General features: G+C 41.0%; 1 protein-coding gene across 2 annotated transcripts in view; it reads left to right on the plus strand.

Annotated features, from left to right (window-relative positions):
• znf385b (zinc finger protein 385B) overlaps positions 1 to 13878 on the plus strand; it is a 58283-nt gene that overhangs the window by 19437 nt on the left and 24968 nt on the right. For both annotated transcript variants that reach the window (XM_071480257.1, XM_071480248.1), the window contains exons 2-4: positions 1461 to 1598; positions 1723 to 1866; positions 2468 to 2584. In XM_071480257.1, the coding sequence (XP_071336358.1) occupies positions 1463 to 1598; positions 1723 to 1866; positions 2468 to 2584 (397 nt within the window). In that variant the 5' untranslated portion in view covers positions 1461 to 1462. The remainder of the gene's footprint in view (positions 1 to 1460; positions 1599 to 1722; positions 1867 to 2467; positions 2585 to 13878) is intronic.

Below are 13878 nucleotides of genomic sequence, written 5' to 3' on the forward strand. Positions count from 1 at the left end.
GCATGTAATAACATTAGTGGCTACCTAATTCAAGTCAGTTTTATTTATAAAGTCCAAAATTATACATTTGCTTCAGAAGGCTTACATGTCTGCCAGTTAGCATAGTTGGTTCAGCTGGTATATTATGGAGACCTCCTCTCGAGTGCATGACCACCAGCAGCTGCTACACCATCATATGAAATAAAAAATACCATTAGGTTATGGCTCCTTCTGTGCCAATGCTCAGTGGTTTACTATTAATATCTTAATGATCTATCCAAAGTGAAGGGACCTTTAATACAGTATATACAGTAGTGATGTACATAGGTCATGAAAAAAATATGTGTGCGTGTGTGTGTCCGGTGAGAGGTCATGTGACTTGGCAGAGCTGACACGACAGCAGATGGACACAGTCAAGGACTGACACACACACACACACACACACACACACACACACACACACACATATGTCATATGTCATCCTTCCTCTCTCCTCTTACTCATTATTTCATCACTTTCCCTGTAAGCGTTTGATGCCTCACACTCTGCATCCGGTGTAACCCAGGCCTCGTACCTGTCTATCTGTCCACCTGTCTGTTCCTCAGCGAGTGTCTCTTTTTGTGGTCGTTACTGTGATCTTGTCAATGTTCAATGTCACCTTTACATCGGCATTGCATGTACTGCTGCTGCGCCGGATCACTGTTGTTTTACATCTTGGTGTCATGTCTGTGGTGTCTCTCAGTATTACTTTGCTAAGAAAATAAAAACAATTACCGCTGGTATTGACTATATATTGTGTGTAGGAAATTCATTTGTATTTATACCTCGTCATAGCAGGTCACAACAGCAAAATTCATGTGTTATGTTGTGTGTTAGCTAAATATTTGGCTCTAGGGGTTTGGTGATGTAATGACTACTCACAGAGCTACTTGGTGAACCACTGTAGCTGCTCACTTTCTATTTTCTCTGTCGTTAGTCAGTTAGTTATTTTATTTTGTGTCAGCAAATACAAGCCCCCAGACCACATGGACTCCGAAAAGAAAAACACTGTTGCAGTGGTGAAACTTTTTACATTACATTTTGAACAGAACGTTGTCTTCTGTCCCATGTTCTACATATAAAATCTGCCATTAAAATCTTCCTTTTTATAATCAGAATTTAAGTACATTTTACAAAAAAATATAGCTCTTACATCATTATATAATAAACAATTAAACAATAAATGACAACACTTCTGTACTGTACTGCCCCCTGGCACTTTGTTCTTAGGACGGTAGATGATTTAATTCACTAACAGAGTTACTGCAGAGGGGAAGAAAACCTCAGAGCTCATGAGGTTTTAATTAAGCATTTTAATTCATACTGATGTGTGAGCATCTGTTTGGTTCTTATATCTTTTGTCACCTACACATTAATATTAAGGGGGATCAACATCAGAGATTGTCATCTATGTGTCTTTCTCTTTTCTCCTTTTTCCTCAGGGATGAAGACTCCTCTTAGCCCCTCTCAGCTCCTGGAGAGTGGGCAGATCTTTGCCTTTGGAGGGATGTGTCAAGAGCTAATGGACACACCCACACCTACAAGCATCAGTCTTTCTGTCCAGCAGACTCCGTCTCCAGGTGACTGAGCACTAGTGCTCTGCATTGTTTCCTGTTATTCCATTACAGCCTTATTGTTTTCTCCTAAAATCTGACTTGTCCTTGTAGATTTCTCCTATAACCCATCCTTGTTGTTTTGTCCCAGGTCAGGGTGGGGCCTACTCGCTGTGTGAGGTGTGTAACCTGCAGCTGACCTCCGATGCTCAGGCCCAGTTGCACTACAATGGCCGGTCTCACCTCCGGAGAGTGAGACAGCTCCAGGCTGGAGAGACAGGACGACGTGTGGCAGGTACATTACACCCACTGCTGTCATGTGCCTGTAGTAGCAGTGGTATCTGCATTTTCAAAAATTAGCTTATCAGGCAGTAGAAAACATTATCAAAATGACTGTGAACAGAGCTCCTGAGACCTGAAGACATTTTTTAAATAAAAAAATAAATAACTAAATAGGTAATCATATGCTTTGTGCACAAGATGATAATAACTTGAAACAGAACTTCAAGCAGCAGTAATAGTCTTAGTAGCTGCAGTAGCAACAGTAGTACTAATACTAGCAGCTGCAGCAGTAGTAGCATTAGTCATAGCAGTGGCAGTAGTAGTTGCAGCAGTAGTTGCAGCAGTGGTAGTAGTAGGAGTAGCAGTATTAGCAGTATCATTAGTAGTCTTAGCAGACGTAAAAGCCGCAGATGCAGTAGTAGCAGCAGCAGTAGTCATGACAACAATAGTTGTAGCAGCCATGGCAACAGCATTAGTAGCAGTTGTAGCAGCTGCAATGATAACAGTAGCACCAAAAGTAATAACAGTAGCAGTACCAGTAGCAGCAGTGGTTTATTACTGCCAGCTCCTTTCATATGTTTTAATAGGTTTTAATGTGATGTCATTGATTCCAGCAGGGGCTCAGTCCGGGTCTCTTCCACAGTCCACAGGGCTCAGCTCTCCGTCTGCCAGACTAACTCCGACCCCAGGCCTCACCCCAGGCCTCAACGCTCCACCAAGCACAACCGCAGGTAGGACTAGTGCTCGTCCTGCTTCTACGACTCCTGGTGTGCAGCGCTGCCAGTGACTGAATAGTCACATATTTTGTCTTCTGTTAAAAGCTGCACTTGAACACAGCACAAAGACTACACCTGGCATGATTGTACATTTTCTACCATGTGAGAGGAAATACCTAGGCAGCACTCTGTCAAGTTGTCATGGTAACCAAAGGGACATTAAGAGCTGAAGAGGACATTAATTTGTAAAGTATGTCTGTGACTGTCTGTGTGCTGTGTGAGAGTGACTTTGGCTCATCCATCATCAACAGCTGCTGGCCCCTGGGAGAGGTCAGTGTATGTGTGTGTGTGTGTGTGTGTGTGTGTGTGTGTGTGTGTGTGTGGATCTCACATTGACCCCTAAAAGGATAAACTTACTCTGCATTAACTCAGCTCATCACTGCAGTTTTATACTCTCTATGATTGTTGTTAGCTCCGCCTCAACACCTGTCAGTTGCTAAGTAATGCATTCCCACCCAACACTGTTGGTTGGTCCACCACTTTAGTCTAGACGGAAACATCTGAAGAATTATTGAACATATTGTCATTAAATTTGGAACAAAGATTCATGGTACCCAGGGGATGAATCCGACCAGTCGATCTTGAAGTTTTGTCATTGTTTTTCACAGTTTAACCGTTGCAGCAGGATACACAGTAGTTCCAGTGTCCTCTGCTGGTAAAATTACAGTTAAAGCTTTTCACATTGCTTGACCCTCTATGGTTCTGTGATCAGATGTGACTGGAACCGTTTCAGAGCATCTTCAGTGATTCAGACCCAGTTTTTTTAAAGTCAAACTGCTGGTCAACAGAGTGAGAGTGTGCTGTGAGATGTAAAGGAGTTAAAGTGGAGCAGACAGCAGCAGGTCATTAAAGTGGGACACAGCTCAGCTCTGAAACCACAGTGACATTTCTCAAAGACACAGTCAAATTTGCCTGCATTGATTCTTATCATTACATTATATTTGGTGGTAGTCCCTTTAAGTATCTGTCTCCATGAAATCTGCTGTGGTGACATCTTTATGTGAGTCACCTTTCAGTGTAGTGTTTCAATTTGTTGTCCTTATTTTCTTGATCATAAACACAATACGGAACTTGTATAATCTATACAGACCTTCAGGTTGGGCTACAAAAGACAAGACATCAGTAGAATAATATAATATAATATAATATAATATAATATAATATAATATAATATAATATAATATAATATAATATAATATAATATAATATAATATAATATAATATAATATAATATAATATAATACACCTAATTACAGTTTGTGGGATGATGATGTCAGGAGAGACAGGAAAGAGAAAGACAATCTCACACTGAAATCCACACGCACATACACAGGTGTGTGTGTCTGTATGTGCAACAGCTGTAATTACATACTGTTGGTCCATATCAGTGTACAGGCTACAATAACACTGATTAAAGATTAAATCTCACTCTGGACACACACACATTCTCTCTCTCTCTCTTTCACACACACACACACACACACACACACACACACACACACAGACACACATACACCAACCTGAATGGTCATGTCTTTCACTCTCTCTCTCTCTCTCTCTCTGTCCATTACGTGATGCTCGCTCGACCATGAAAAGCTCTTTGGCCTGAACTCAGCTTCTGCAGGCCAGGCCATGTGTGTGTGTGTGTGTGTGTTTGTGACAGTGACCTGGCTGGCTGAGCAGCCTATCAGCATTCAGGTCAGATGACATCACAGCCAGTACAAACAGTTGTGCTGCAGGAGGACAGGCGGCATGATATGTGAGCCCCTCAATCATTAGTTAAAAAAAACTGTTATTACTGTTATTTGTATGTATTACTGTGTATTCTTTAGTTACAGCGATCACAGGTAGGATTGCTGGGATGAATTAGGGCTATAAATGCAAATGATCTCGTCTTCTTTCCTTTCCCTTTCCTTTCTTCAAATTTTTACACAATGTTTTTAAAAAATCAAAATAACTCCTGCAATAGCACTGTCAGTACCTACAGTATAAACCTGTGTCTCTCCAGTCAGGGAAGAGCTCACATCCTTCACGCACCCACATATTTAAAATGTTTCTTCTTTACATAAACTAACAGGAACAACACAACAAACCAACAATTTGGAGATATCCCCAAAACACAGACCCAAGACATTCATACTTAAATATTCTACTGGTTACGGCAAATAACTGTATATCTGGACGTTGGCTCAGTGAGAACTTACCTTCCACAGGAAAGTGGAGAAGAGGGTTAAAGGAAGGGTACAAAATGGAACAAACTACTAACAAATTGAAATAATAATAAACCTAATAATCAGCAATAATATCTTAGTAACGTTGGGTGACTAACAATTGTGCTATAGTGCAACTGTGTTGTTAGTTGTTCTTCATTTGTTTTTTCACTTGTTGTTGTTCTTTAAACACAAACTGAAGGGACAAAATGACTAACTCAAGCCATGAAATTAAAGTGCGGTAAAAATACAGGGTTACAGACACACAGGCGGCAGCAGAAGCAGAAGCAAAATGAATTATTTAATGAAATTATGATATTCTCAGACTGACCTTGAGAGAACATCACCATGATATTAAATGGTTTGGATGTGCTGTGGAGAGGTTCCTCTCACCAGCAAGTAAACTGTCTTCTCCACAGTGGCAGTTAGTGACCACTAGGAGGCAGTATACACAGTCACGCACACACTCAAACACACACTCATACACACACCCATACACACACACACTCAAACACACACGCTCAGTCACTAATGAAAGAAGTGAATTCCCATGATCCACATGCTCCGTGCAAATGAAGAGATTAAGTCACATGAGACTAATAACATTTATAATATTAAAGCTCCTCTCCTTGTCTACTCCTCTCTCCTGTCTCCTCTCCTCTCCTTTTCTCCTCCTCTCTCCTGTCTCATCTATTCTCCTCTCCTCTCCTCTCCTCTCCTCTCCTCTCCTCTCCTCTCCTCTCCTTTCCTTGTCTCCTCCTCTCTCCTGTCTCCTCTCCTCTCCTTTTCTCCTCCTCTCTCCTGTCTCCTCTCCTCTCCTCTCCTCTCCTTTCCTTGTCTCCTCCTCTCTCCTGTCTCCTCTCCTCTCTTCTCCTCTCCTCTCCTCTCCTCTCCTCTCCTCTCCTCTCCTCTCCTCTCCTCTCCTTTCCTTGTCTCCTCCTCTCTCCTGTCTCCTCTCCTCTCCTTTTCTCCTCCTCTCTCCTGTCTCCTCTCCTCTCCTCTCCTTTCCTTGTCTCCTCCTCTCTCCTGTCTCCTCTCCTCTCCTTTTCTCCTCCTCTCTCCTGTCTCATCTCTTCTCCTCTCCTCTCCTCTCCTCTCCTCTCCTCTCCTCTCCTCTCCTCTCCTCTCCTCTCCTCTCCTCTCCTCTCCTCTCCTCTTCTCTCTGTTGCTGGGTACTGAGGACAATGACATTAATGTGCTTTGACTGTCTCGTGCGTTATGATTTGTGAAGTATTTTCAGGAGGGCACATGAAGTTTATTTTATTCTCAGGGTAAAATATAAATTTTCTTTTCACTGAGAACCTCAGTGTTCCTGTTTGGACGTTTCTTTAGTACAGTGAAAATGTCAAAATCCACCTTTTCCTTTCTTTTTCACGGTGTGTGTATCTCTAATTAGCTCTCCTGGGCTAATAAAGGTCAACATATTGTCCTGCTGATACCCCATATATAATGAGCTGAGATACAGACAGTTATTAATAGACACGCATTGCAGCAGTGTGTGTGTGTATGTGTGTGATGGAGAGACTGAGCAGGTGTTGATGCGTGGTCTTGCATTGATGTGTTCAGCAGTGTATGAATAGACTCTGCTGACAGATTCACACACTCACAGAGCTGTACAGTGGTGACAATAGGCTCAGAGAGGAAGGGAGGGTGGGAGCTGGTGGCTGGATGGGGCCATATGACCAGATTTGAACCTGTGATGCTGCATCCACATGACACACATCTGTCACCACCAGTAGACAAGTTGTAATACTAGAGGAGCTAGTAGAGGGCTGGTAGAACAGTAATATGAAACCAACCAACACACCCATATATGTGACAGCAGGAGACTGGTGAGGACCAGGACTCGCAAAACTGTAGGACTGGTATAAAACTATAGGACTAGCAGATGTAGAAGTATGAGACTAGTATGAGTAGTAGAACTCTGGACTACTAACAGATAGTAGATAAATGAGAAGAAAACTAGTATGGCTATTAGAATGTGTGGAAGACTGATATGAATAGTAGAGACCTAGTAGAAAACCAGTAGAATCAACTAAACAAGTAAAAGACTGCTTGGGCTATCAGGCTGAAGAAGACTGAGTAGGTCTGCTAGAGGACTATAAGGACTAAAAGGTCTGGTAGAGTACCTGCAGGACTAGCAAAACTGGTAGAGGACTGGTAGGATTAGTCAGGGTAGAAATAGGTCTGGTCTGGATCAAACTTGACCTTGTAATTTGTAGAATAGATAACAGAAAGATAGTAGAGGACTAGTCGAGGTCTAGTAGAAAACCTGTGGGTGTAGCTGAACTAGCAGAGGACTAGTAGTCAAGGTCTATTAGAAATCTGGAGCTAGTTGAATGAGTAGAGCGCTGGTAGAACTAGTCTAGGTCAGATTGATAGAGGATTAGCAGAGAACTGGTTGTGGGGCTAGTAAACCTGCGGAGGACTGGTAGAAGCAGTTTTGCTTTATTTATTTTATCTTTCTTCCTTTATTTGAGTTAGTCCTACCATTTTTGTTCCCTGTTGGTTGTTTCGTTAAATTAGTCATTTTAACCAGTTTCTTTTCATTCTTGTCTAATTTTTTTTGTGTATTTTGTTTTTGAGAATGAAGAAACTAAAAGCTTACACCCTCTTCTTCTTTCCTTTCCTCTCCTCCTCTTCTCTTTTTTGAATCACGATGCCATGAACTGGGTGAGAGCGAGAGAGCAGCACAGAGATAGAGAGACGGAGAAAGAGGGATTTCCATTGAGACAGAGGGGCTGTCATCACCGCTCACCCTGAATATCATCACCTCAGTGATTCACATACACTGTCTCTTTCTTGCTGTGTCGGTCGCCCTCCTCTACACACACACACACACACACACACACGTGCCTCTCTGCATTCACACAGACAGTCAGACGGCGATTCTCTGCTGTTTGGTTTGTGTTTTCTCTTCGCTGCATTTTGTTATCGGGGGAGCAGATGATACAGAGCAGAGGGAGGAGGAGGAGGAGGAGGTGAGACAGCTGTCTCCCTGTTGATGATGTGGAGTAGTTTCTTGAGTCGAGGTAGGAAATCCTTCTCCTGTCTATTTCTGTTTAAGCTCCAGAATTAGCCAATTTGTTTTTCAGTGTTACTGTCTTTTTTTCTGGCTGAATGATTATACACAGTATAAACTGTGTCTGCATACAGGTGTGTCTAATGTGCGAGAGTGTTGTTTTTGTGGGGATGGTGGGGATGACATGACCCGGAGGTCGTGACCTGGACTCAAACCTTGAACTCAGGTTGTAGCCAGGTTATAGTGGCCCTGTAGTCTCTGCTCACTGTGTGCTCAGTTTAAATGGTGGCTTCGGTGAAAACTGTCATCGTCTCAGAGACAGATCCAGCTGTTCTTCCCAGGGTGATCATAATCATTTAGTTATTTACACATCACAACAAAATATCTGATTTTCTTGCACTGTTTTCTACTTTATTGTGGTGTTATTTCAGTACATTGAAGTGATGTACATTTTACCCATCTGTTTTTGTTTTGAGCTCACATTTTTGAAAAATTATAAAAAATGTACTATAGATAAAGAGAAGACGTGACAAAGGCTGATGGGAGCTGATTTTAACAATATGTTACACTGTTACACAACCAGAAACTTGTACTTAAATTCAGTTCATTCATTAATTTAGAGCTAGTTTTAGTATATGACAATTAACTTTTTAAGTTCAAATGTTCTAAGCTATTTTGACAATCAACATATAATTATTTAAACCTGTGGAAAGTATTCCAGCAGTATTTGAAAATGTCTCCAGTCTGATATCAATGTAACCAAAAGACAGTAGAAACCCTCCAGACAAGAAAAACAGCTGCCTACTGGCTGCTTTGTTTTTGCAGATCTTAATCTTCAGAAAATAGTATATAATACAGTTACTATACTATAGTATAGTAATACATCTCGACTGATACATCAAGGTGTATTAGAACAAGACTCTGAGATTAGTCAGTATGGATGTGAATGCCTCAATTTAAAGCTGAAAATCATCACTTTAACTTTAGATATTGTTTAATCAGACGACAGAGTGAGCAAGACAGGGTCTACATCCATGCTCCTGCTTTGTGAGGCTTTAAGAACATGTGTCTTAAATGTTACATGCTAAAATTCTCCCAGCGACAATGCTAACATGCTGATGTTAAACAGGTATAATATTTACTATGTACACCATCTTAGTTTAGTATGTATGCTATATTTGCTAATTAGCACTGAACATTAAGTACAGCTGAGACAGATAATGTTTTCGCAGGTATTTGGTCAAAATCCAAAGTACTGGACAAATAAAAAATGTGATCATCTTGATGTTCATCTTTAGGGGAACATGGAGGTGTTTACCAGTTTGAGAGCTGATGAGATGTTTTACTTAAAACCACAAATGTGAACCACTTGGTTTCACGAGAGGAAAAGTCTGAGGATCATCAAAGTCAGTAGGATACATCCTCTGGAGACCATGAGAGTGTAGGCTGCACCAAACCCCACGACACTCCATCTAGTAATTGTTGAGATATTTCAGTCTGGACCAAAGTGGTGGACAGACCTACATTTTGCTGGCTGTGTGGCTAAAAATCTGTTTCCATCATGCTCTCTTTCTCTACATGCAAACTTTTCTACCTCAAAAAAGTGAGCCACAGTTTGGCTTTTGTTTTCAACTTTCTGGCATTTTCACTGCAGGATTGTTTTTTTTTGTTTGTTTGTTTTTGGCACAAATTAAAAATGCACCTAAAAGCAGGTGCATACACTAATTGAAATGTACTTCATGTGGAGGAGCAGCCTGAAAAACAATGGATTTTGCTCACTTCAGATCCCTGCTACAAACACTGCGACACACTGTGCAGCCTCTCCTGCCTTATTTGCTCCCTTAAATGTGATGATCTTCTTATGTGTGCTCAAACTGGAAATCTGACTGCCTCTATTCACACAGAGAGGAACTGTTTCCAGGTGCATCAGTAGCTAAATGAACATTAAGGATCCTTTTGTGCAGAGAGCTTCCAGAAGATTCCTGGACGAAACAGTATTTTGAAATAGAAGAAAATAATGAGATTGGTCCACTGGATCAGTGACTACTTGCTGTGTGTCCGTCTGACATTCCTCTCATTATAGATAGCGTGACTGCTGTGATTACCCACACACTGCTTCTCATCACCACAGCGCAGTGTGTTTGTGTGTGTGAGACAAAAACACACACAATGGATTCTCTTGTCTAGTGTGTGTCTGGTTTTATTTCTGCAGATTAAACCTGAGCGTCATAGTTCACTGCTTATAGATGTTATTTGTTTTTCTCAGAAACTGACACATACAAAATCAAAAGTTTGTGAAAATGCAATTTAACTGATACATTTCAGCTCTGTCGTCTCTTTGGTTGTTCATTATGGTGGCATTTGTAGAGCTTGCCAGTTGCCCGTTGTGGTTGCAGTTGCCAGGTTGCTCAGTTTGGTTTCATTTGCTGGGGTTTTTCAAAGTAGTTGCAGTAGCCTCTCTCAACACAGAGATATTAAAGTCTGCATCACTGGTGCTGCAAAAAAATGATCCCCCCCCCCTCCCCCCAAAAAGGGATTGATCAGATAAGAAACTCTCTTTTTTATACTCCACTGTTTTCAATAATTTCAAAGTAAAAGTCAGATGTGTTTTACTGTTAACATTTAGGGCTTCAACTAATCATTATTTTCATATTGGTTAATTGTTCTTGATTACTCAATTAATTATTTGGTCTATATAATGAGAAATAATGAAAAAAAGTCTGTTATAATGTCTCACAGCCCAGGGTGATGTATTTGTATAGTTTTATTTGGCCAAATGTCCAGAGTCCAAACATATTCAGTTTACTGTAATATATGACCAAAAAGCACCAAATCTGTAGCCATGTAATTGGTTTGGTATTTTTCTTAAAAAATGACTAGAACGATTACTCAATGATCAGAATAGTTGACAATTAATCTGATGTTGACCAACTAGCTCTGTTACTGTTATTTTAGCAGAGCCAGTGTACTAAACGTCTTCCAATGAAAGCAATTTCAAAGTTTTTCAAGTTTCTACAGTGTGGTAGATTTTCCTTCTGTCTTGAGCTGGAACATGAGTTTGTCCAACAATTCTTACTGTACAATAGCGTCCCAAAGTGAAAGAGATCTAGAAATCAACAGGTCAGGTTTCCATGAAATTTCCTGATCATGTTCCGGCTCCACAGAAGATGCACCTCTTAGATTTGAATGACACCATGAGTTTTCCTGTAGCGCCATCCACAGGACAAACTTGATTACCACTAGAGCTCAATGTTAGTTTGATTCTAATGAAATCTCTACTGTAGGTGGATATGTTCTGTTTATGTTAGTTTCTACTGTTTTCTACTGAGACTCAAACTGGAGCTCCCCTGTCTGCTTTCATATCCCTGATTGGTCTGCTGTGTGTGTGTGCATGTGTATGTGTGTGTGTGTGTGTGTGTTCATTTTGGATGAAGAAGGATCTGAATGTGACCTACTTACACACACACACACACACACACACACATGCTTGTTATGTTAATGTGTGTTTCTCTGCTTAATAATAATGCGGTGTGATGTCTAATGCTGCTGTCAGCAAAACCACTCTCAGTCTATGTCTCTCCACCACTCTCCTTCTCTGTGGATGAGGAATGTTTAAGATGCAGATGACGGTAGTAAGACGGATTCTCCTCCCCATAGAATCATTGGTGTATTAATATCCTGCGTTCTTCCAGCCTTCGTCTCCAGCTGCAGTGATTTCAGCAGCAGTGTTTTCTGCAGTGGGAAACCAGTGAGGGATCATGTGATTGTGCTGTAGGGACATCCAGGGGCAAAACTGGCACCATCATGGCTCCACTTGTACCCACAGTCACCTCTGTAGTGACACTCAGGCAGAGATTATGGAGCCGATGGACAGTTTCTTTATTCATATTCAAACATTTTGGGGGAATACACTTGTGACAGAGTGAAATGAGATACAGAGCAGCGCTGGAGTCAGGATGTGGCTGGTCCAGCTCCACATAAACACTAGAAGCAGAGGGAAATATCTAGCCCGACTCTGTACCTCACTAATTAACATGCTGTGTCTAGTTTGTTTAACCTTTACGCAAACAGAAATGTAAAAATGACAGTTTGTAGTTTTAGGGGGAGGTACGTGCTGAAATGAGGACCCCCGTGAAAATGAGATGATGCATCTCAAGGGATTTGCACTTTAATTAAGTTTGAATAATTAAATTTGAAATAAATTTACATTAATCAACACATACCTGTGCCAGCTGCAGTTTGTTGACGAGACCAGTGAAGTGACAAGTTAACAAATACAAACATGGGACAGTAAAGAGCTGGTTTTTTATCTTGTCTACAGACGTTTTCTATCCACTTGTTTTTATGAATGTATGTATGTATGTTTGTGTATGAGTTTAAACAGTATTGTAAAAATGTTGTTTGCACTGCACTGAGGATGAAAAGTTTGTTTATTGATTAAAACAAAATGCAACAAGTGCAACAGAAACGGACTTCATCAATTAATCATGACGTGACATCATAAAGCATGTGGCTTAAACGTCCACTGATAAACACATCAGATCTGTGTGGATCGATGACAAGACCCTTATGTCTCTCAGACTGATACATGGAAGAAACAGAAATGTCCTATTTTCATCACATCATTTTCCAGTCTTTGACTAGCGATCTTTTAGTTGTGTCATCTTCTGCAGTGGTTGCACCACACCAACTGGAAAAAGTTGCACCACCAGCTGTTTATCTTAAAACTACTAGTAATATTCACATAACAGCAGCGGATGGACACACACGTTGATTTGCAGCTTCTTTTGCAGAGTTTTTAAAAATTCAGTTAGAATTTGGATGAAAATATATTTATACTGTGTATAAAAAGATGGAAACCCACTGATAGTCTGAGTGTTGGCTGGAGTGAGTTACAGCGAAACTAGTTCCTGCTGCCAACAAACAACTGAAACATTTCATCTGACACTTTATTTATAATGTTTATTTTATTACCTGTGAACCAGCTGGTTTTGTGTCTGACAAACACACACACACACACACACACACACACACAGTTCTTTGTGTAACAGGACATGGTGTGAACCGACAACAACTGCTCTCTGATCTCGTCGCACACACAGACACTCAAAAAGCAGTGACTGCAGCAGGGTAATTTAATCTTTAATCCTCCAATATAATCTGTAAGTAGTGTGTGTGGTCGTTTCTATCTCTCTCTCTCTCTCTCTCTCTCTCTCTCTCTCTCGTCCTTAGGGATAGAGTTTCTTCTCCCTGGAGGAAATGGCAGCAGGGGATTAAGAAGTAACACACACACACACACATACAGAAACACACACCTGACGCGGAGGGTTCGGGGGTTCAGATAGCGATGACACATGCCACTCTTGCTGCAGTCACCTGATACACTCCCTCTCTCTCTCTCTCCCTCTCACACACAGAGAGAGTGAGTGGTGGGTGTGTTTGGCTGTTGCTCTTTGGTTTGTAAAAAAGACGACATCAGAGTATCACAGTCGGAGAGAAATCAGCAGAGTACAGTAGACGGCAGAGGAGGTTACAGTAGAGTACAGTAGAACTGCATAAATACGAAGAGGGAAAAAGAAAATCTGGATCAAGATAAAGAAAAAAAGAGGCCTGGTTCAGGTAGGAACCTTTACATCTTCATGGCCACCTTTGCTCTTCCTCGTCCTTAGTCTTCATCATTTCCTGCTGTCTTGTGTGAGAAATGTTTCTGCTGCTGTTGGTTTCACTTTGACTCCGTTGGTTCAAATCACTTTACAGTCTGATTAACAGAGAAACCAGATGTTTCTCTTTCCTCTGCTGAGTTGGAGGGTGATGCCATAAAGCTGCACTAACTCTCTGGATGTTGATATACTGATCTTTACGCTAGTGGTTCTCAAACATTTTAACATCAGGGACCACTTAACTGACACAAATTAGACCATTTGATTGAAGAAGACTGTGTCCCAGGATCCCCCATCTGATAAGATTTTTGCTTTTAGATGTTTCATTACAGAAAATGTTTGAAACCCATCACCAAA

This window comes from Trachinotus anak, unplaced genomic scaffold, assembly GCF_046630095.1.
Source record: "Trachinotus anak isolate AG129_WGS33_773 ecotype Australia unplaced genomic scaffold, CSIRO_AGI_Tana_v1 ptg000001l, whole genome shotgun sequence".
Classification (NCBI taxonomy): Eukaryota; Metazoa; Chordata; class Actinopteri; order Carangiformes; family Carangidae; genus Trachinotus; species Trachinotus anak.